The 24,029-nt window shown below is 40.6% G+C and overlaps 1 protein-coding gene across 11 annotated transcripts in view; it reads left to right on the forward strand.

The window, feature by feature from the left end:
• Window positions 1-24,029, forward strand: part of PHLDB2 (pleckstrin homology like domain family B member 2) — a 100,831-nt gene that overhangs the window by 3,727 nt on the left and 73,075 nt on the right. For all 11 annotated transcript variants that reach the window (XM_032478888.1, XM_032478879.1, XM_032478857.1 and 8 more), the window contains one exon: window positions 14,292-15,640. In XM_032478888.1, coding sequence (XP_032334779.1) covers window positions 14,306-15,640 — 1,335 coding nt within the window. In that variant the 5' untranslated portion in view covers window positions 14,292-14,305. Of the gene's footprint in view, window positions 1-14,291; window positions 15,641-24,029 lie in introns of those variants that run through there.

Consider the following 24,029-nt stretch of genomic DNA (forward strand, 5'->3'; position numbering starts at 1 on the left):
TGCAGCAGATTCTTTTGCCCTTGGCAGTAAAAGTCTTAATATAACCATAGATGTGAAGGAACTTGTGTTCACTGACTTTGAGTTGGCTTAAAATTTTGGAATTTTGGAATGTTACAGTGCAAGGGAGCCTCAGAAATCACTGAGTTCAATCTTTTCATTTTATAAATACAAAAACTGAGATGCCCAGAGGTTAGTGACTAGTAAGGTCTCAAGTGAGTGATAGACGTTAGTTATAGGAACAACCCAAGATTAGAGAATTTAGAAACTGATTTTTGGGCAAATGTAATTTTTTTAAAAAAAGGACCTGACCTTTTGTGAGAATTTAGAGGTAGCATTCTCCATGAAGAATTAAATAGACTCTGATGGGGGAAGGGTAGCATTAACTATGGTGACTGTGGAACATATGCCTGGGTGTGTCAGCTCCAAGAAAGGCACAATTCTATTGTGTGACCTGAGACACTCCACGTCTGATGCCTGCACCATCCTTCCCGTGGCAAAGTGGGCAACAGATGGTTCCACAGACATAGCAGATGCTGCTTTTGAATCCAGGTACAAAACAGAACATTTGAGATTTTTTTTGTCCCTCCTTGCCTCGTGGGTTAAGAGTAGAGGGCATGAATGGATAGGACAGAAGGGAGGATGAGAGAGGCCTCCTGAGTACAGAGTTAAAAAAGACACCTGTCATATAAGAAAATGAGCATGCTTTAGGACAGTTGTGGGGGAAATTCATAAGCTGATGAGTGGCTTTCTAAGGTGAATGCGATATTTGCACAGAACTTTGGTTAAGAATCGGCTCTTTGAGGGACTAGAGCAAAATAATAAAGGGGGTAAAAAGAATCTCAAAAGTCCTCTTACCTGCATCCACTCACTTGGCTGGTGAGAACCTGCAAACCAGACCTCCAAAGTCCTGTTTCATTGCACTTTCTCTGCTCTCTCCACCCCCAGTCTCTACCATTCTATCTGTTTACTCAATAGGGAAGAGAATGATAGTAATATAAAGTTTTTGTTCATTTCCTAGGAGAGTTTTTAAAGCATGGTATTTGTGAATGGCTCTGGTTATGGAAAGGAGTGATCTCAGTGAATTTTTGTTGATCAGAAAAGTTGTGCACATTTAACCACTCTCACATTTACATTACTACGATTATACGATTAGCCAATAGGCCAGTGATTAGGGATTCTAGTCTTGTGTGCTAAGTGGTCCTGCCATGGTAGTTATAACCCTCAAATCTGGGAGGTTCTGGCAATATAGAAGAATTTTTTTAGTGTGCCTTTCTTGGAAGAGCTCTGAACCTCAATGTTGTAGGTTCTTATCATTTTGACAACTGGCCAATGGTTGCACCTCAAAGCCAAGTACATAGCAGTATATTTAGAAATGATTCAGAAGTGATGACTTTTTTAAGGGGTCTGCTCTCTGCAGGTGCTACAATAAAGGGGTATAAATACCCTTTTCATTTTCACCTTTCATCTAGTCATTCTTATTTATCATAGGATGGGAGAGATAAAGAGTTTATTTATTTATTTTTTTTAATATAACTGTTGGCTAGAAATACTTATTGGCATTTGGTGAATGTGACTCTACTTTTGAAAGTGAGTGAAACCAAAACGGACAGTTCAGGTTTCCAATCCTTTCAAAATAAACATTTACTAAGGCAGAGCTTGTCTCTGCCACCCAGGAACTCAAATCTTCTAGAAGGTTAATTTGCACAGTTTTCATGATCTTTAGGAATGTTTCTTAGACATTGAAAAGAAGCTTTGTGCTGAATCTGCTTTAAAGGCAAAATTGTTACCTATAGCAGCGAGTGGTCAATAGAAGAAACCCAAGTATAAAAATCATTTTATTGAGATTCAGTGGGAAGGCTAGGGGCTGGAGAAGCTGGCCATACAAATAAGCAGATAAAAAAGATATAGAGTAATAGGCAAAGTTATATGGAGACATTTTAGAGTTTTGTTTAACAAGAGATACTTGTTTTGCTTCGTGTGGGTAGGTTGATTTATTAGATGAACTTCTTTTCCTTACTTAACAAATTAAGGGGGAAGAAAAAGTTTGTTCACGCCAATATTTAATATTGTGACCTCAAGCAAGGTCAGTCTTTTCTAAAATTTGCTGCTAAATCTAGAGTTCAGTGGAAATCGGTGTTGATCATCTTAGAATATTTTGTTTGCATGCAGCATGTGACCTCTCCAGATGGCAATAAGCTTATGGAATTAGCATATGGAAGAGCAAAAATGCTAAAGGTGATAAGATTTCTCCTAGATTTGCTTCTTGACCACTGTATTGCTAAAACAAGGGCAGGTAAAAGCACTGGAAGGCCAGCTTCTACAAGCTTTTGACCAGGTCAGACGCAGCCTGAGTAGTGCTTCTTGGGCAAGAGATATTCAGAGGGGACTGGGAAGTGAGGTCTGGCTGCCACACTGCTTACATCATTGCAGAAGTAGCTTTTCAAAAACAGCCTAAGATTTATTAAGGAAATTGCAAGCCATGGGAATGTAGGCAAAATATTTCTTATACATCATGCTGAATGAAATACCCATATTATATTACATTAACATAGCCCTGAGCAGGCCTTTTTCTCACTGTGTTGTGCTGAAATAATTTACCATGCCCTTGGAATGTCATGAGCAACAGCGCCTGTGCAATCTTTTCCCAATTAGGTAGCTGCTACCTTATCACTAAAACATGTTTCTGTTCTGTGGTCATTTCCATTTCCTGCTTTGGATAGCTGGCACTCCTATGTTATTTAACTTGCATCTCTGGGAGTCTAGAAAGTTGGAGCCGAAAGAACATCTAGTTCACCTTCACCATTTTAAACATGAGGAAACCTCTGCTAAAACAGGGTGAACACAGGCCAAGTGTCTTGCTCCGGCTCTTGCTTCTGTTGGTTATTTTGGCAGAACCGGGACTAGGGACGGGTCTCCTGACTCATGTTCCTGGCAGCCTGTCCAGTATTCTTTGCACTAGATTAGCCATTACAATAAAAATAACATCCTAATGTAACCATTTCCTTTATTGGGTCTTTTGGCTAGATACAGAAAACAGCATTGATTAAAGTTAATTTAGTCAGTTGCTTATTGATCTCTGCTGGTTCACGTCCTTCTGCCTTTTCCTTCCAAGCAAAAGAAATGGTTAAAAGGTAGGTAGCAGGAAAGGGAAAACTTAAATGTCTTCTAACACCCACTTTGCACAGTCAACAGTTAAGTAATGGAGAGATGGTGTCATTATTTTGTTTATTTTATAGTATTTTAAAAACCCATTCTCTCTGCTTTTGAATTAAAGGGGAAAAGCACTGTGACCGTGGGTGATGGGGTCAACTTCTGTTTGTTCGATCTCTCCTGAGGCTACTTATGCCCTGACTCTTCCCAGTTTATAGAAATTAGGGAAGGGAGTAGGGAACACAGCGTGTTTGGATTTGGTAAATATTACTGTGGAAAAATAGAAGATGACTCTTAAGAGAGTGTATTTTGATCAGTAGTGTGGAGTGGGGACAGGATGGTGTGAAGATCAGAGTTTGCTCCCAGAGGCTCTCAGCTTCCAATTTCAGCCCATCGTGATGGTTTCAGGGTCAAGAGAGAGCATCTTTATCCCCATGTGATCCCAGAGTCAATATTTTCCTTGCATAAAATTGACTATTTTTAAAGGATGATTTTTCCTGCTTCAGGAAGTGGATCTGAAGTACAGGCGCACACAGACACTCAGGACCTCCACGTAGTTATTCCGTGCCTCTCTGCTTCTCGGCTTTGTCTTCACTGTGGTGATCACATAACAGAGGAGGATTCTTCAAGGTCTACAGTCAGAATCACCTAAACCCGGGGATGAATTATGCCAAAGGCCAGGAAACATCTATAAACATTTGCTTTATTTGGGAAAGTTTTAATAACCTTTATTTTGGACTAAGACTCTCAGGATTCATTAAGGAACACTGAAAATACAGGTTTGATTTCCTTCCTAAAGAACTCTGCCACTTTCAGAGAAGCCATCACATAATTTAAGAATATATGAGGTATGTCAGTCTCTCTCTTAGCATAAATATGTTAAGGTATGTGTGTGTGTTAATGTTTTCTGAGGCTGCAGTTCTTCAAGATATGGCAGGTTTGGCTGGTTTTGTGTTTATTTTTCAACTTTCTGAAGAGGTGGTTTTTATTTGGGCACATGTAGTGGTGAAACTTAGTAACCCCACCTACCATTATCTTGTAAATATCCTAAATATAATGGTCTGATACTTGTAATCTGGACAGTGCATTTTCTTTCAAACTGCTCCAAGGTACTTAAAAAAATTGGCTTTTAGGAGCTTAATTCAACATGATAGAGAGTTAGTATTTTATACTTTAAAAAAATCACGTAGAAGTATGAACACATCTTCCTTTGTAAAGCGTTCTTTGTAAAGAACACATCCTTCACTGTAATTTTTGCCAATACTTACTAATATATTTTTATTCATATTGATTTTCAGGATGCACACACATCTTTCATTTTTCAAATATTTTATTATGGAAAATTTTAAACACAAAAATTTAAAGAATAATACAGTGAAAGCTCATGTACCCAACATTCAGTTTCAATACACGCTAATCTTGTTTCATCTGTAGACTTTACCCCCCTCCCCCCAACATAGATGGTTACAAAGCAAATTCCACATCCTGTAGTATTTTATTCAAAAATAATTAAAAATGTAAACCTAAGAGCTTAGGACTTTTAAAAAGTATAGCAGTATCATTATCACACCTAAAAATGGTAGTAATTAAAAGATCTTTTTTCCAGTCAGTGTTCAGATTCTCTGTCACATAGAATTTTTGTTTAATAGTTGGGTTGTTTAAAACAGGATTCATACAAGGTCTACACATGGCATTTAACTTGTGTGTCTCCCGAGTTTCTTTTAATCTAGAACGGTTCCCTCTCTTGTTTTGTTTTGTTTTTTCCTTACCATTTCCTGGTTAAAGACATTGGTTTTTTTTATTTTTCTGTAGACTTTCTCATATTTTAGATTTTAGTGATAGCATCTCCATCATGCTGTTTAATATATTCCCCTGTTCCTTCTGTTTTCTGTCATCGGAGACAGCGTGCTTTAAATCTGTGAACTTTCCTACCACATCATTGTGCTTATTAAATTAATATTGTGTCTTCTTTAAATATTGGTAAAGCTTCTTTAATAATGATATAAACACAACTGTGAGTCCAGTTGGTAAAAGTCACATCTTAAATATTTAGGTAAAAGCCTGGAGTTCTGCACATGGGAAAAGAATTGGAATAACACAAATGTGTTTTGAGGTTGCTCCTACTTTCTGTCTTTCCTCCCCTGCCTTCCTCACTGGCTGAAGAGAGTTATCACAGGAAACACGCAGCCAAATTCCTTGGATAGTCTAAAGAATATTTTAAAGTTCATGCGGACAAGTCTTATTTGAGGGGCTCTCACTAAAGTGTTTAAAATCCCTGTACGTGATACTTTACCCTCCTCACTAAGAGTCCTCTAAGATTCTTAAGAATTCCTAAGATAAAACAATCTAGACTTATTTAAAAAGAGCCTCTGATCACAGGAGATAAAGATCCTCATTTGAAGTATGGGTATTGCTATTGACTGCGATTACCTTTAGGAACCACTGGGTACCATGTGGAATTCTTTTTTTTTGATGGAGCTTAGACTTCAGGGGGCTAGAGGTGACAGGGAATGGTAGCATGGGGTTATACTCCTTTATTGTGATAGGAAGGAGCTGAACCTTTTTTTTTTTTTAACTTATTTTCCTTTCTTCCACTGTCTGCATTAAATGTTCTCATAACCACATCCCCCTCCCATCACTGCCCACTCCCTTCTGTCCTCCTGCCTCCCTGTGCCATTGTCTGATACTTTTGTTCTTTCTTTCATGGTCTCCCTTACCTCTTCTTTTAGATGTTTTCAGAACACAATCAAGTAAAAATTAAAGAGTTAAAAAAAAAGAAAACCAAGAAAGAAACTGCAATCAGCGTTCTGAGACACATATCAGCATTCCAGTGGCCCTTCCTTTTTCCCCAGCCCTGCCGAGCATCACCCTGACACCTGGCAAATTCTGAGGATGCCTCAGCTTGCCCAGGTTGTGAAAAGTCTCTTCTGGCAGTCACAAAGCCTTTATGCTTTTTAGTCTGCTGTGGGCAGGTGGACTGTGTGTGTCTGTGGCTGTGTGTGTGTGTGTCTACACAGTAAGATTTACTGATATAATAGGCTCAGTCTGCAAAATAAAACATCCTAATTCTGCCATTAAAATGCACTTATTCCTGCAGAACTGCTTTTTTGGATCTTTTTGAATGATAAAAATGCCCTCCTTGGAGATCATCAACCCATCTACATGTATCTAATGGATAATAATTATTTTGTTCAAACATGTAGATCTTTAAATGACAAAGAACATGATACAATGAGCAAAGGATGGCAATCTATTTGCCACTATGTTTATTTGCAAAAAAGAAAAAGAAAACAGTAAGGGTACTGTGTCTACTAACAGAATTTTGGTTTTATTTGTTTTTTCTTCTCTGCGCTGATATAAAATCTTGAATGTGGAGGAAGAGTTTAAAGGAGCAGAGTTTAGGAAGCCAGGTTGCATGAGTGGGAGACGAGAAAGTTCTATGGGAATGGACATTGAGACAGTGGGAAGGTCCAGGCGTACGGGTGCTTGCAGAAACTGCATGGGAGGTGACATTTGAAGAAGAGAGGATCTGGGAATATTTGCTGGGAGGAGGTGTTTACCAGTGGGCATGAGGTTGTGTGGAGAGGTGTGGCTTCTTTGCAGAGATTCAGGAGGCTGAAGAGGGTTTAGTGATGAAAGGAAGTATTTCTGGAAAAGGAGGGTGTGTTTGCAAAGGCAGATTGACAGGATGGGGGGTTTAACTAAGGATGGTGTTTGGATAACGGAGGGTGGGGAGAACAGGCTGCTTTTGGATTTCTGAAATCAGAATATTGCTGGAGAAGGGAGTGGTTGTTCCTGAAGCTTCTCATTAGCGCCCTTCCCACCTCGTCATGTTTTCATGTTGGGATTAGTGGAAAAAGAGGGAGGTTCTTCTGTCCGTTTGGACATCTGAAACAGATTTCTTATTCAGTCCTCTAAAAGCTTCTTCTCTCAGACCCCAGTGGTCACCACAGTAGGTGCCTTCCCCATCCCGCAAATGGCACTGCTCCTGACACACTGCTCTAAGCTGGTGTCTGAATTCAATTACATGTCATCAGTACATGCTTGAAAACATTGCCATATCATAAACATCAGTGCTGAGAGAGACCAGCCTGTGGACCACCAGTGTGCTGCGAGAGCTTGAAACCCCAGGCATCGAACACTGTCCGTGACAAGTTGTGCTCCCAGAGCCAGCACCTCCACTCTGAGTCACCCTTGTGGGGCATGGTAGAGACTCAAACTTTTTTATAAAGGGGAAATTTTAACCTAAACCCTCCTGACTTCATTTTGAGATTATTTTTCCTGAATTTGCTCCTTTAATCTACATTCATCTCCTTTTCCTAGCAGTATGAAAAGATTTCCACTTTTCTTTCACTTGCTTTGGCAGTCTCCCTTTGATCAATTCCTGCTATATTGGATTATCCTAAGAACCATTTGTGCATGGCTGCATGGCAAGGAAAAGTGACAAGTAATGTGTTAAGTAATTGGCATAAATTACGTGGAAAACTGGATTTATATAAACAGGCTAGACTGTAAGTCCCTTTCCTCTAACAAAACACACGCAGCACAGCACAGCAAATAGTTCTTTAATTTCTTTGTTTTTTAAAACCTTTGCTCCCTGGGTGTGTTTTCATTATCTGGAAACCAAGATCAGTACAGCTCTGGCCATCACAGTGCCCTGAATTCACTGTTGGTGGCTTACAGTGTGGATGGGGTTAGTGTCACTGTGGTGTTATTTGGTACAAACGGAGCCAGAGAATTATATTTTAAAACAGATGCCAGCATTGTGCCAAAGAGAAAAGAATCTGCCAAGAAACTTTTCAGCGTGATCCTTGAGATAGTTTTTCAAGTAATTTTTTTCTCAAGGGGAAACATGCTGCCTGTCCATGGTACCTCCCAGAGAGCTCTGAATGACGCCTGGTGTTTTCTAATTGACAGTGAGATGATGTACATTTCAGGTGATAAAACAACCAGCGCTCTGGAGGGATTAAATTTATGGATTGGAAAGTCAGCCCAAACGTTTCAACACACATTAGCTTCTTTCCTGTTTAGACTTCCCGGCGTGTCCCTTCTCTCAGATGGGCACCAGACGCCTCCTGCCGGCTCCACGCCCGGTTCTGTTTCTGTGCAGATGCTCCGCAGGGTATGGGGCCACGAAGGCCCTTGGGGCTGTTTTCCTTCCACAATAACAAAGTGCAGTGATTTTATAATTTCCCGGAGACTTCTTTTTGTTTACATGAAATGTACAGGAAACCAAAAGTAAACACACCAGTGGAGATCAAGAGGCCGGGCTGGAAACGCTGGAGTCTTCCTCACCTCCTCTCTTACACGTGTTAACACAGACCCCTCTCCCTGCCGCCCTCCCTCATGTCTGTCACTTTGACCTCCCACCATCACCTTCCTCTTCTTTCTTTTCCTGAACTCCACTGCAGTGTCTGCTGCATTCTGTCTGCAGTGCTCCATCACCGCCCCTCTCCCTCACTGCTGGGGAGTGGAACCCAGTCTCCCCCGTCGCCTTCTCTCCCCTCCTGCCTCTGCTATCCTTGCCTTTCCGCTCATCCTCATTCCGAGCGTGTCCCTGGTTACTGCTCTACATTTCCCTATGCTTGTCCCGTCTCTCCGCCTCCCCTCACATGATCTCACCAGCAGTGAAAAGAACACCCAGGAAGTCGGGAAGGAGAAGAGGTATCACCAGCCATTATCGTCACTCCTAGGGTCAGAAAGGCCACCTGTGTGATTCTCCACCTTTTGAGTTGAATTGATTTGTGGGATTAAGAGATCTCAAATTGAGACAAGTGTACATACATATGCACTCAACTATGGCTGGTAAACTAAGCTTCTGGAAAGTGAGTGAATTCCATATTTGTACTTGATGATACACCTTTAAATGTGCAACCTTTTACACGTCCTTAACAAACTCCACAAGGTTGAACTGAAAAACTGGGGTATCAGACATGACTGTCTTGTAAACCATTCTCTGGAATGTACTTCCATTCCGAATCATCTGTAGCTTTCTTTTGCATCTCTGTAGTAGAGAAACGTTGCATGGCTGTTTCTTAGATGTGGCTTATTATTTACAAATGTCCTGCCCGTCTCTTCCCTGGAGATTGTAGAACTGCTCTTCTTTCAGCCAGTGCTCTGGTGGAATATTTTTGTGTTGTATTTTGTTTGGCCAACAAAACTGCATTAGCAGTTATACTTTTTGATTAAAAAAAGTGTGAGGAAGAGGGGGGAACCAAGTGTTGCCACCCTGTAGGGTTGTAGTTTGACCCTCTGTAGTTTTATTGGCCCAAATGAAGAGGGAACAGAGTTTGGTAATGTTTCATTTGGGTGCTTAAGTAGCATTTGCAACTGCAAACAGATTGAAATATATTAATCCACTTTATCATCTAAATTGACATTGGTGTCTCATATTGCTGGGTCAAAAATTGAACTTTTAAGTATCCATTTCAACATGAGGTACCATTAGAGTAAATTCTGTACCATTTGAGTAAATCTTGAAAATCCAGAGTTGGGCTCAGTGCTCAGCTTTTGACTTTTGTTTGGCAACATCTGCTCTGGCTTCCTTCCTGGATTGCTGTCTCTGCACCTGGTGGGAAAACCTCTTCTGTCTAACTTCGTTCTGTTTCCCATTTTGTACGCATTAGCTTATAACTGAAATCTTCCACACTACTTGACTTTAATTCTTTTCTTGTCTATTCTGACATCTTACTTGTGGATTTCCCTTTGTATCCTTGTCTGAAATGTCCCAAATGGTTGGAAGATTGCTGTCCAATTTAAATTGCACTTAAGATAGGCATAGGCTTGGACCCCAGAGAGCATGTTTACATGGTTATTAAACATAGAAAATAACTGTTCCCTTTTCCTACACAATTTTTGTTATTAATTCTGTCAGAGACAGGGTGCTTGCCGAATAGACCACAGTCTGACCTCAGATGGGCTTGGGATTTTGTTTATGTCCTTAACACCACAAAATTTTAGGTATGAAGATAGCTTTATGCTATCATTGGATAATACCCATCAGATTCTTTTTCCTTCAGTGGGACTTAACATCATTGTCATTTCTTTCTATCATAACTTCCCCAGGCTACCACTCTCACCGGATTAGCCCCGCTCTGTGCTCCTTTACCAATCTGTCAATAAATCCTGTTACAGCAGGTGTCACACTGTACAGCATTGATTCACATGTGTGTTTTCCCTTTGGACTGTAAGCTGTGTAAAGGCAGGAAATGATGTCTTTGACCACAAACTTTCCAGGGCCTAGCTCAAAGCCTGGTTTATAGTAGGCACTTAGTGAAGATTAGCACCTTCATAGTAACAAACAACCCCCAAATCTCGGTGGCTTAAGACAATCTTGGGTTGGCAAAGGCCCCGTTCCACGCTGTCCTCGCTGCGGGAGGTAGGAAAAGGAAGGCCCTAAAGACTCGGATGCAGGCTAGTCATTGCAGCAGGGGATGAGATGGTGACTCATGCTCCAGCCCGTGCTGTTTCAGCTTGCAACCGACATGCCACTTTCTCTCCTGTTTCCTTGATCAAAGCAAGGGACATAGCCACACCTAATGTCATGGGGACGAGGAAGGACAGCACTGCTAACGTTTCTGAAAGGAGAGAACAGGAATGACAGTGAGCAGCGCTAACGTCTGGTAAACCAGTGTCTGACACACGGCAGGCACTTAGTACCCAGCTAGTGAATGAAGTGCCTCCAACTACCTGTTAGGGTTTTAATTTTTTTTTTCTATACAATAAACAATCACCTCAAATAATGAACTAATCTAATAACTACATTTAAAAATGAACATACTAATATTACCTGACTATATTCAGCTGTCATCTGGAGACTTTGGGTAACCATTGTTCACCTTGCTCATATTAGGGAAGGTGTTATGTTTGATTGGTGTTATGTTTGATTGTGTAGTTTTTCAGAGGCAAAAAGTATGGAATGGCAAACTCACATAATTATAATTCTTGCCTCAGTCATTTAGAAGATCTGGAAAAACTGTTAAAGTCTTCAGATATTTACATATTAAGCTGGTCTGATCAAGAAGTTCTTTAAAGTAACCTTTTTTGGAAGAGTTCATATCTGGCTCAAAAACTGGACAAGAGTTAGGGAAAATGAGAGTGTAATCCACCTAAAAATAAAGTATCAGTACAGATTGTCTGCTAGTATTTTACACTAATCTTTTTTTCTTAATTGTCAAGGTAAAAACAATTTTTTAAAAATGATCCCTTTTTTTGTAAGTAATGCATGACACTGGCCTGGCTTTGCACTGCAAGCTGTTGGTCAAGATATAGTCACATATCTGTGGCTGCAGGTTCTTCTGCAAGATCCACAGTTCAGACACAGACCCAGAGCCGCGGAGGGCGGGAGGGGCAGGAGGGCGGTGGAGTGTGGACTGTCCCCAACCTTGGCCTCTCCGTGTTGGGGTGGCGAAGGCCGACATCCCCCACGGAATGACAAGCAGTTGGTGACATGGCCCTCCCCACAGCCAGCCTGGGGCTGCTAGGAGACGGCCCTTCAGAGCCTTTGGGCCAGGCCAGCCTACCTAGGCCCACACCTTTTCATCTGGATTTTTTAATAAAAAAACAATGAATTAAAAGTAAGCAACAGCTTGGTCCTGAGGCTGCTGAGCCAGCACATCCACAGTTTTTGGCACAAATACACTGTATAAAATGTGGAAAATACAAACTAGTTTGAGAAAGGTGAATTAAAAATCACTGGCAATACTACCACCTGGTAAAACCACTGCCAACTTTGTGGTGTGATCTCTTTCATCCCGTTGTTGCTGTTCTTGGAGAACAGGCAGATGGACAAGGGAGGAGAGGATATTGGCTTGAATGGGGGCTAACAGTGGAAATGGCAAGAAATGATCAGATTGAGAATATATTTTAAGGACAATGTTAATAGGATTTGTTGATGGATAAAATGGAGGAGGAGGTAATAGAGGAGTGAAGGAGATGGTGGAGGGAGAGGAGATCAGTGATGACTCGCAGGACTTTGGCTTGAACATCTGTGTAAACCACGTGTATAGGTGGGCGTGTGTATGAGAAGGCTGCACTCACTGCATATATGGTTTTTTAAATTTACTAAACATTATATGAATGTACTTTTTAATGCTATAAAATATACCTCAAAATAAGATTTCAAAGGGTTTACTATTCACTCATATAATGTACTGTAGCTTAACTTTCTCCCTATTGTTGGACAATTAGGGTGTTCCCCCCCATAATAAATAACAGAGTAATGTTCTCAGGATCCACGAATATCCTTGTTTCCTCAATTCAAAAATATTTAACTTGAGGGAATTGGTCAAGATTTGCTGGAATTTCATCACGGCAAACCAACGTGTGATAAAGTTAGCTGGGAATAGAAGGAACCAAGACTGAAGGTCATCTTGGTTTCAGTCCTCCAAGAGGGCATGGTGAGATAAATCTCAAGTCAGGCTGGTGCTGCTCTCAAGGTCAGACTTGGTAGTGCTCAGAGGGACACTTGTCTCGGTGGCAGAGATGGTCCTATCTCTAAATAATGAAAGACCTCGCAAGAGCCAGAGGGCAGGGCCAGATCCCAGCAGGGAGGCAATTCTAAAGGAGAATCTCAGTTTTTTTGAGGTTCACTTCAAAAGATAACCACGCTTTTATCCATCAGGGCAGGGCTTTGGGTGGATGGGGAGGACCCCGAGGCAGAGCTTGTCGGGGAAAGCTGCAGCCTTGTGGGGTGTGAGGACTCGGCCCATCTCTAGAATTAAGCAGCCAAACTGTTTTTTGGTCCCATTCTGTGGATAAGAAGCAGTTCTTTCTTAGGCTGTTTTCATTTGCCCAGGAACCTGTGAGACTGAACAAGCAAGGTGAAGGTCCTCTCTCTGTGTCTGGGAGGGAGTGGGGAAGGTGTGGCTGACATTGAAGACTCCATGTTCATTGAGTGTCTCACCTGTGGGACGGTGGGAGTCAGGAGGCGTTGGAGATAAGAGGAGAAGCACTAGACGTAACCCTCCTCTTTAAACGTGTGTCTTAGTTACAGAAACAAGCTCATTCTGATGCTGATTACTAACCATAAGTGCTACAGTTTATATATGGTCCAGAGATGTGGTAACTAGTGTCTCAGGTGCCTAAGGAGATGGAGGATGTTCTTAGCGGTACCTGAGTTCAATGAGAATGTGTAAATTGTGTTTGCACTTTGATGATAATCTAAAGAAGATATTTTTATCAGTTTGAAATATAAGCATTCACATTTGCAGTGATAATTTATAATTAAAGGACATTTTCATAGACTAAAACTTTAGTTCTTAAGTTAAATTGTTCAAACTAGGGTCTAAAGCATATTCTTATGGGTGCGTCCATTTAAAAAATTTTTTTTCATCATGGATTATATAATCCTAATCTCAACCTCAAAGAATGGGTGGGTTCAGATGGGTGCAAAAGAGGGAGAAAGTTGTTTCTGTGAGAGGACTTAAGTCAAGGATGAGCATGGTGCCTTTGGGGTGCCTGGGAACTTGAAGGGGACATCAGTTTCAGGTTTTTAAATATTCCACCCTAACCCTGATCTGGCAGTAACCTGGGGAACACTCTTTCCTCTACTAATACCTGCCTTTCTCTAATGGGTGCAGGAGCTTTAAGTCTTTGTTGAGAAGGGAAGGTACTCTCATAGCCCTTTCTAAAGAACCATCTTCTAACCCTCATGTTATTGATTAGTGACTAACATGAAATTTTTTTATCTGCTAGAATGTGAATTTAGTTTCCTCAGGACTTTACTTCTAAGCAGTTAATGACTCTAACAGAGACATCTAAGGAAGGGCCACTGCATCATCCCTTTGGGTATTTGCTAGGTTCTCAGGAAGCAGGGGGTCCTCCAAGGACTAGAACAGAGGGACATGGTCTGTTTTAGGTACCAGACTCATCTTGCACCGGTAACTGGTTGGGGATTTGTTCCTCTCAAATATCATTAATGTCCCCTTGAGTTATTTTTCTTTTGTATAAAAAAAATCCCAGATTAGTGATCTTTATTTGTCTTCATTTTGCAGTACAGCTTTACTAGGTTTCTTACTAAAACAGCATTTGTGTTTTTTAATCACATCAGGTCAGACTGCAAGGCTATTTGTCCTGATGAACAAATAGATCTTCATTGTTAAGTGAAGTTCTCTCTCTCTCTCTTTTCTTTTTCTTTACAGATTCCAACAAGATTATGGCAGAGCAGAGCCACATGCAAAAGCAGCTGGATTTACAGAATGGTAGCTTAGAGGCAGACTTTGCAGCGAATTTCCTAGAGAACGATTCGCAAAACATGATGGAGAGCCTGAGCCCAAAGAAATATTCTTCCAGTCTGAGATTTAAAGCCAATGGAGACTATTCTGGTTCCTATTTAACCCTCTCACAACCTGTGCCCACTAAAAGAAGTCCTTCTCCTTTGGGAACCAGTGTCAGAAGTAGCCCCTCTGTGGCCAAAATCCAGGGAGCCAAGCAGTTCTCTTGCGATGGAACTGACAAAAGTATTTCTATGAAACCTCCCACTCCTTTACTTAGCACTTCGCCCTCTCTCAGTGGATATCCACTTGGGAGAGCGGACTTCGATCATTTTACTGGCCGGGACCCTGAAAGGTCCTTGAGGCTCACAGAGAAGCCTCCCTATTCCAAATATAGCTCAAGGAATAAATCCCACGACAATGTCTACTTTCTGGGAGGGCTGGAAGGCCGAAAAACGTCTGGCTCGCTCCTGACCATGTGGAACGGAAGTTCCCTGAGTGATGCTGGCTCCTCGCCCATCAGCAGGTCAGGGGCGGCAAGCATGCCTTCGAGCCCAAAGCAAGCCAGGAAAATAAGCATCCAGGACAACCTGACACTTCAGCCCAAGTTGACCAGACACAAGGAGCCGGCTTCTGAAAACATCAGTTTAAGAACCAGGAAGTATTCGAGCAGCAGCCTGAGTCACATGGGTGCCTACAGCCGATCTCTCCCCAGGTTGCACAGGGCCACAGAGAACCAACTGACGCCTCTCAGTTTGCCTCCAAGAAGCTCTCTGGGCAACTCCAAACGAACAAAACTGGGGGAAAAGGATCTACCTCATAGCATCATAGACAATGACAATTACCTGAATTTTTCTTCTTTGAGCTCAGGAGCTTTACCCTATAAAACCCCCGCACCTGAGGGCAGTCCTTATGTGAGTTCCACCCTCAGCATCCCTGCCAGTCCTCGAGTGGCTCGGAAGATGCTTCTGGCCTCCACCTCCTCCTGTACCTCTGATGACCTTGACAGGGCTTCCTACTCAGGGACCAGCCCGGGTCAATCATTTCCTCCCGGAGAGCTGGACAGAGTGTGTGCGGCCAGGAGGAATTTCTCGTGTGGATCTGTTGAGTTTGATGATGCAGACCTGGACAGCCTCAGACAGGCCTCAGGAACCCCCCAGCCAGTCCTTCGGGAACGGAAAAGCAGCATTAGCTCCATTTCGGGACGAGACGACCTGATGGATTATCACCGGCGGCAGAGGGAGGAGAGACTCAGGGAGCAGGAGATGGAGCGATTGGTAATCTTCTTCATCTCACTTAACCTCACTGTTTCATTGAACAGCTTCTTGGAGACAAACTCCAAGGATATATATGGGCGTGTAGAATTTCCATATGCACTAGCCAGGTGTCCCTTCCCAGATTTCCTCCTGCTAACCTTCCTCTTCCCAGATCACTATTATTGGTCACGTGGATATTTTGAAGGCCTGCATGTACCTCATGTTACATTAATCGCTATAAAGATGTCTCACAAGTACAAATTCTTGATAAATCTAACTAAGGCAGTTGTGAATTTTACTGAATTTCTTTGAAAGTCTTATGAACTTTTCTTTTAAAACTATGAGAAAACACTGATTTGTATTATTTATATCATCAAATTGGCATGTATACGATAAAATACAATCAGTAAAATCACAACTCACTAGAAATTAGGCAGTAAATTTTTCTGTGTAGCAAGTTATTTGGAAAGTTGAAAGGTTGCCCCAATGGTGCATAAGCTTTCTTCTGCACAGCACATACACGCACCATATTCCTTTCAGACATGTCTTAATAGGTACAGTGACTCCAAACCACACAGATGCAAAAAAAAAAATTATTGAGTTGCCTGTGGATTTATGCTTACTGTAAAAAAATTTTTGAAAATAGTAAGAAAAGAGGAAACAGAAGAGTCCTACTAACAAATGAGAACAAACTGCTGCATTTTTCTGTGCCCTTTGCTTTTAAGCATATGTTTTTTAGGAAGAATACCTGTTAGATTATTTTGACTCATTAGTGATTAATGATTTCCTTAATGAGGGAAGTGGCAGAATGGTAAACCTGATTTACAGAAGTATAGGGGTGTCAAAGGTATTTTAGAAGGTATGCTGGAATAAGATTTCTGAATCACATGCAAAACTAGTTAATGCCCTACAGGACAATAAAATTGTAGCCTTTGGCTTATAATGAACGGAAGTTTTTTCCATCTATACAAGACAGTATTTGCTTGAATTTTTAGAAAAAGATTTATTTGCATCACTCACATTTTGATAGGTTAATGTCCATCCTTACAAAGTTTCCAAATATCCTAATCGATAATAGTGAATGAAAACAGATGTGTGTACCGCTAGAGGATTGGGTGGGTATGTTAGATGGTGTTCCAGTATGAGAATTCCTTTGTTATCATAAATAGTCTCCAAAGATTTTCATGGTCACAAAAAGGCATTATATTTGGGCTTGATTCATTGGCGTAGGTTAGAAATAGTTTTAATTAGTATATAAAAGCCTTCTTTTAGATGGATAGCAGATCTAGTGCTATACTGTGCTGAACAGTTACCATTAATAAAGCCAGAGAACTGACTTCTAGATGATGATTGATTAAGGAATCTAGGAGGGCATTTGAGTGACTTTCATCACTCCAGAGGTCTTCCTTAAATGCTTTTATTTACTTTTCAAAGGATAGGAAACCATACTTTAAGTTCATATCCATTGGGTTTCATCTTTAACACTTAAAAGTATTGGTGAATTTTTCTTTCCTCTAGTTTTCTCAAATCTTCTAAGGTTCCTGGTAATCCAGGAAGTGACCTTCCTTACTGCCTGTAAGGTTGGTGCCCTGTTAGCTACAAACAGATCCTAGTTCAACCTCTTGAGAGAGCTTTGTGGGTATTAGCTCCAGATATGAGGTTATAGCTCTTTTTCCTTAATAAGGGGCTTGTCATATTTGATGAAATGGGGCTTATTTTTAAATAAGGCGCTCTAGCTTTGGCTTCTGTTGTGTAGTCTGTTTGTCTGATTACATCCCAGTAAAAGGGAGGACAGATTCTTACTGAGCCCATGCAAATAATGTTCTTGCCATGAAAAAGTAAAGTGACTCAGAAAAAATATTTCTTCCTGAATTGTGAGGGACCAAGGAGAACAAGCTACCATTAGAAGAATGTTTCATTTAGTTTTGCGAAATTGGAGTCAACTAAGTTTAGGGTTAGAGATAGATCAAGATGAACGCTGAAAGGGTATTTCCCCACCAGAAAATACAACATTAAAAATGATGCCAATAATTTTCCAAAACACATATTCACATAGAGAAATTAGATTTCTGGTATCAGTTCAAACATCTCTATGTAATTAATTGTTCTTCTAATCTTGGGTCATTAATTTGATTTCATGAAGTCATCTATTTCTGGACTGAAAGAAGTCCTGAAAATTTGATTTAGCTTAAGCGTAGGACTGTCTCATACTTGTCTATGTAATGTCAGCTCTTCTTTCAGCCTCTCTCCATGAGTCTGTTCTCCAAAATAGCGAGTGAAGAGGGCCTGGTAAAGTTCTATCCACAGGCTCTGAGACTGTCTTTCTGTGTTAAAGACATTCTGCTCTGTAACGTAAGCAGGGTCTTTAGGCAAGCATGAGAGGAAAGCTGAGACTACTTGGTGAGGATAAGAGTAAGTGGCTCTGCTTAATCTGTGGTTAATTGAACCAACAGTATAAGCCAGAAGGAGAATTAAACAGAGTCTGCTGTGAGTATTGCTACCCCAGCTTTCTTATCCTTTCCATTTCCATGAAATATCTTTTTCCATCCTCTCACTTTCAGTCTGTGTGTGACTTCAGCTCTGAAGTGAGTCTCTTGTAGGCAGCATAATGCTGAGTGAAGCGTTTAGTCCACTGACATTTAAAGTGACTCTGGATAGGTATGTACTCATTGCCATTTTGTTACTTGTTTTCTGGTTGTTTTGTAGTTATTTTCTGTTCTTTTCTTCTTTTAGTTTCTTCCTTTGTAGTTTGATAATTTTCTTTAATGGTATGGTTGTGTTCCTTTCTTTTCAGTTTTGTGTATCTACTGTAGGTTTTTGATTTGTGGTTACCATGGGGTTCATATATGTTTGACCTATAGCTTTATCTACTTGTCTTATTTTATTTATTTGCTTTTTGTGGGGGTGGGGAGGTGATTAGATTCATTCATTCATTTATTTATGTATGTATGTATGTATGTATGTATGTATGTATGTATGTATGTTTAATAGAGGTACTGGGGATTGAACCTGAGACCTTGTGCATGCTAGGCATGCACTCTACTGCTGAGCTACGCCCTCCCCCCATCTACTTGTTTTAAATTGGTAGTCACCTCACCCACATTTTGTGTTTTTGATGTCATGTTTTGCATCTTCATTTCTATCCTTTACCTTTTTGTTGTAGTTATAGTTGATTTTACATTTTTGTCTTTTAACTTCCATGTTCACTTACTTAAGTGGTTGAGCCACAATCTTTACTATGTATTTTCTTTCCTATAAATTCTCACTTCTTGTTGTAGCTGTTTCATTTCCACTTAGAGAAGATCCTTTAACACTTCTTGGAGGGTTGCTTTAGTATTAATGAACTCTTAGTTTTTACTTGTCTTAGAAGTTCTTTATCTCTTCTTCACTTCTGAATGATAACTTTGCGGGTAGAGTATTCTGAGTTGTAGGTTTTTTTCAGCACTGTGTATAAATCATGCCACTCTTTTCTCACCTGCAAATTCTCTGCAGAAAAATCAGATGATAACCTCATGGGGATTCCCTTGCATGTAACTTCTTGTCTTTCTCTTGCTGCCTTTAAAATTCCATCTTTATCTTCAACTTTTGCCATTTTAATTGCAGTAATTTCTTGACGTGAGTCTCTTCGGATTTATCTTGTTTGGAACTGTCTGTGCTTCCTGTACTTGGAAATCTGTTTCCTTCTTCAGCTTCGGGAAGTTTCCAGACATAATTTTATCAAATACATTTTCTTCCCCTCTCTCTCTCTCTTCTCCTTCTGAGATCCCTATAGTGCGAATGTTATAACACATGATGTTGTCTCAGAGGTCTCTTCAACTTCTCATTTTAAACATTTTGTTTTTCTTTTTGCTGTTCTGATTGGGGGATTTCCCTTATTCTGTCTTCCAGATGGCTTATGTATTGTTCTGTATCACAACCTAGTCTGTTGTTAATTCCTTCTAGTATATTTTTCATTTCAGTTATTGTATCCTTCAGCTTTGACTGGTTCTCTTTTATATTTTCTAACTTGTTAAAACTGTCACTGTGTTCATCTATTCTTCTCCCAAATTCAGTTGGCATTTTTATAACTAATGCTTATAACATCTTTATCTGGTAAATTATTTGTTTCATTGGGGTTTTTTTTTTTTTCAGGACTTTTTTCACTTTCTCCCACTTGAAACAAATTCCTCTGTCTTGTCACTTTGTTTAAATGTCTCTGTTTCTGTGGAATTAGGTGAAAAGTTACTATTTGCAGTCATCTTGAAGGAGTGTCTTTGTGGGGGAGCATCCCTATGCATTCTGCATGTGTCCACTGGCCTTGTTGAGAGAGAGAGATCTGAAGTGAGCATGAATCACATCTTCCTCTAGGGTGTGCTGTCAGCTGCCACCTTGGTGGGAAGTAGGGCTGGAGATGGAGGGGCTAGAGCCAGAGCCAGTTGTGAACAGGGACTTCTCCTTTGCTCAGTGGCTGACACCACCCAGTCAGGTCCCAAGGTACTGCAGCAGAAACCCTTTGGGTTGGTCCAGACTGGTTCCATTCCCTCTGATTGTGTACTTTTCCCAGCAGTGGCACCTCCGCCCTAGTGAAAAGCAGGTCTGAGCAAGAAGGACTGAAGTGGAGCTTGGTTGAGGCTGGGTTGCATGCTGGGACAGTCCCAGCAAGCCTGTCAGAGCCCCGGGCTGTCTCCTATTTGTTGCTTCCGTGAGCACTCACGGGCAAGCCTGCCCTCACCCTGTTCAGCGACAGGGCCTGGTAGATCTGGCTCCGCTTCCACCACGTGTGCACCACTCCCCCCACAAGGGCGCCTTTGCCCCAGTGTCGAGCAGCAACAGAGCAAGAGGGGCTGGAGCAGGCACCTGGTGCAGACTAGGGGACAGGGTGGGGTGGTTGCAGGAAACAGATTCCTGGGCAGTTTTCAGTCTGCTTCCTCCCCCTTGTTCCTGAAGGTAAGGGAGCGTGTGTACCCATTCTTCATGAGTGGAGCCTCAGTTTCTTACAGCACCCCCATAAGTCCTACCGGTTTTCAAACCAGCTAAGGGGACTCATCTTCTCTGTGTTGGACCCCAGGGTTGGGGTGCCCAATGTTTGGCTCAAACACCTCACTCTCAAGAGAGGATCCCTGATCCCATGGTATCCCCCTTCGCTTCTGTGTTCCCAGATGCAGGCCCTGACCTAATTCTTTCTGGCTCCCTACCTGACTCCACGTGGATCTTTCTTCACAGCCTTGGTTATAGATAAGCCTTTCTTCCAGCCTCCAATGTGTGTGCAGTGAGAGTCACTCCACTTGTGGATACAGTTGTGCTGTGTTCACTTGGGCGGTCACTCAGCATCCTCCTTCTCTGACTTCTTGATCTCTCTGACATCCAAATCTACAATTTTTTAATTTCCTTCAACTTTTGTTCTTCACAGTCTTCTTTCACTTTCTGGAACAACCAGATACTTAAGACAAAAGCACTTAAAGATATTGGAAATTTAGTTTAAGCTGACACATCACAGAACAGCATTACTATTGCTATGAAAATATTTGTCACAATTACAATTCAGTTTAGTTGAGCACAGATTTTACATTTTTTAAAATCTTGAACTGTATATGGAAGTAATCTTAGCTTATCTTTTCAGTAAGCTAATATAAAACATTTAAGAAGTTCAGATAAACTAATTTCTTTATGATAAAACAAATCCAAACTTATTTTAAAAATGAAATTACACTTGTATTATACTGTACACCGATAAAATAAGGCAAAGATATATAGCTGTTTTTTAAGCCAAATACAGTCAAGTTTGATTTTAAACCAAAATCAGGTCAGTCTTTGATAATTTGTGCAAGGATTCACTTTAATCATGTGCACTTGTATTCCAAAGGAGAAAAAAACTGCATCTGAAGTCGGCAGTTTTGATGAGGAAAGTCTTTCTTGAAAGGAGAACACATTTAAATTATTAGAATTTTGTTTTTTTTTTTTTCCCTTGGAATCTTGGGAATGTTAGATTTATTTAAATGCTTACTAGTCTCTATAAACCGATCATAATAGAGCTCCATTATATTAGTTTATTATTATCCTCAGGAGGTAGGAAAATATTTCACTCACACAGTGATTTTTTTCTCAGGTATAGAGACTGGGTGAAAAATATTGTCCTGATTTGAGTTAACAGAAAGAAAAACAACAAACAAATGAGAAACGATGACAGACAAATGCTCAGCCTTCTCTCACCTGAGCAAGGCTAGATTCCAGTTCTGCCTGACAGATCGCCAAGTGGTCAGACTGCAAAACCAGATTCCCAGTCACTGCACCACTGATGGGGTTAATTGTTGGCTGTGTGCAGACTGAAACTTCAATCAGACGTGGCCAAGAATCAGAAGTGCAGAGCAGGAAAACAAAAACTTCAGAGAGTAGTGAGTCAGTGAAGGTAGAGTTCTCCTGCCTTTTTGGATTTACTCCAAGAGCCAAGAAAAGACGTGCCTGGGCTTCCAGCCTATGAGGTATTCTTGGTGAGCAGTGCAGTTTAACTGACCCTATAGGTGTCCACTGGCACAATTCACTGGGACCTCCAAATTGTCAAAGCGTAATTTTCAAAAAAATAAGTCCAACTCTTAGACAAATGTTGAATTAATAGATGCCAAAGATGTAATGAATGTATTGACGTGGAAATTAAGCAGGATAAAGTTAGTTCACTAAACATAATTTCTGCAGTATTTTTTTAGGTTAGTTGTGATTATACTATTGTTTCATTTGAGGTTTTTTTTTTTAACTTGTGTAATCTTTATTTGAAAACTCAAGGTTGAGTATGAAAGATTGCACTCTAATCATGAACCTCCAGGACCTACTAATGAGAAATAACTATCCAGTGAGTCAACTTTAAATAGCTTCCAACTGCTGGGCTATTTGAGATGTTTAGTTTTTTATAATTTTTCTTCCTTCTTTTTTGCTCTCAACTTTCAATTTTTCTTTTGTCATTATGCCAGCCCTTTTTTAAGTTATGATTTTTAGAAACCGGCTATCAAGATTTGTTTAAAAATATTCTAAACTGAGAGTAACGAGGTGCAAGCGAGGCATTGAAAGGGTCTGTGTGCATGAAGTGTGTGCCCTTTAGCTCGCAGACCTTGGGACGTCCTTTTGCGGTGGTCAGTGGTTGTTTACACTTCCTAGCTCTGAGCTGGTTTCCAAGCAGGGGTAATGGGTAAGGCACGTCTAGTGGGCTGGGGTGCTGATCTTTTAACAAAGTAGATGTTCAAAAGGTGAAATAAATCACTATAAAGTAGATAGGAGTGGGATGTTCTTTTCTTTATCTCATTTGATACCTGCATCCCTTCCAGTAACGCAGAGGTAGTGACGGCCTTCTAGTTCATTTAGAGCAGTTAAAGTCATTTTAAAAAGAGAAAGGGAAAATAAAAAACTTAAAGCAAACCCTACTGCTATTAAGAGTATTCATCTGGCTACATTACCAAAAGCATCTGTGTGCTATTGTGGAGAGCCAGTGGATTCCCACAAATTGCTTTGTAGCAACCTAATATTTTCTTTCTGGCTGATGATGGTCATCAGCGGTGCCTTGATAAACAGCATTGTCGCCATTTAGAACTATGTGGGGCCACACTTGGCATTTATTTCTCAAACATATTGTAATATGATGCCAGTTCTCATGAGGCACCATGGAGTAAGGCTTTCTGGCTTTTTACGTACTCTACAAACCCTGAAGATAAGGTTGACTTTCTTTCAAGACACGTATTAACACTTTCATGGCATTTATTATTTGAGTAGGTGAAATGTCTAGGTCAGTGATTCTCTACAACTTGGAAGGTGTTTTGTTCTAATGGTGTCTCCAAAAGCACTTTACAACCGAAGAATTTTAAGTTGCAAAGGGCTGGGACCATCCATGCCTGTCTTGCTGACTGCTGTGCATTCACTTAGTAGCCAGATGACTAGAGTATGGGAAGCATTCTACACATGTCTTTGGAAAGAGTAAATGACATTCGTCCTGGCTTTCCTTATTCTGTGGTTGTAGACTGCACCCCTAGTTCCCAGACATCTTACGTTTATACACTTAGTTCTAGGTAACAATGAAGCCCTATACAGAAGAATGCAAATATCTCAGCACAAATGCATCCTTCTCTTCCAGAAATGGCAAAATTCCCTTCCACTTTTCAATTAAAAATAAAAAGGTGAGGATGAGATATTTTTCTTTCTGTTGAAACTTTTGTGACATTCTTTGTAAGAATTGGTGCTGTTCAGGATCATACAAAGCCAAGGCTTGTGTACTTTTGAGAAGACAATAGATCTAATGATTCTAGAATTAAATAGAAGTATAATTGAGCATATTTAAGGAGTTGTATAAAATGTAAAATGAAATTTTATCAAAATGTGTATTTCTTTAATCTCCCTAAGGTGGTAAGACAGATACTATTTTTAAAAAAATTTTATCTATGTTGTTGCAAAT

This window comes from Camelus ferus, chromosome 1 (genome assembly GCF_009834535.1).
Source record: "Camelus ferus isolate YT-003-E chromosome 1, BCGSAC_Cfer_1.0, whole genome shotgun sequence".
NCBI lineage: Eukaryota > Metazoa > Chordata > Mammalia > Artiodactyla > Camelidae > Camelus > Camelus ferus.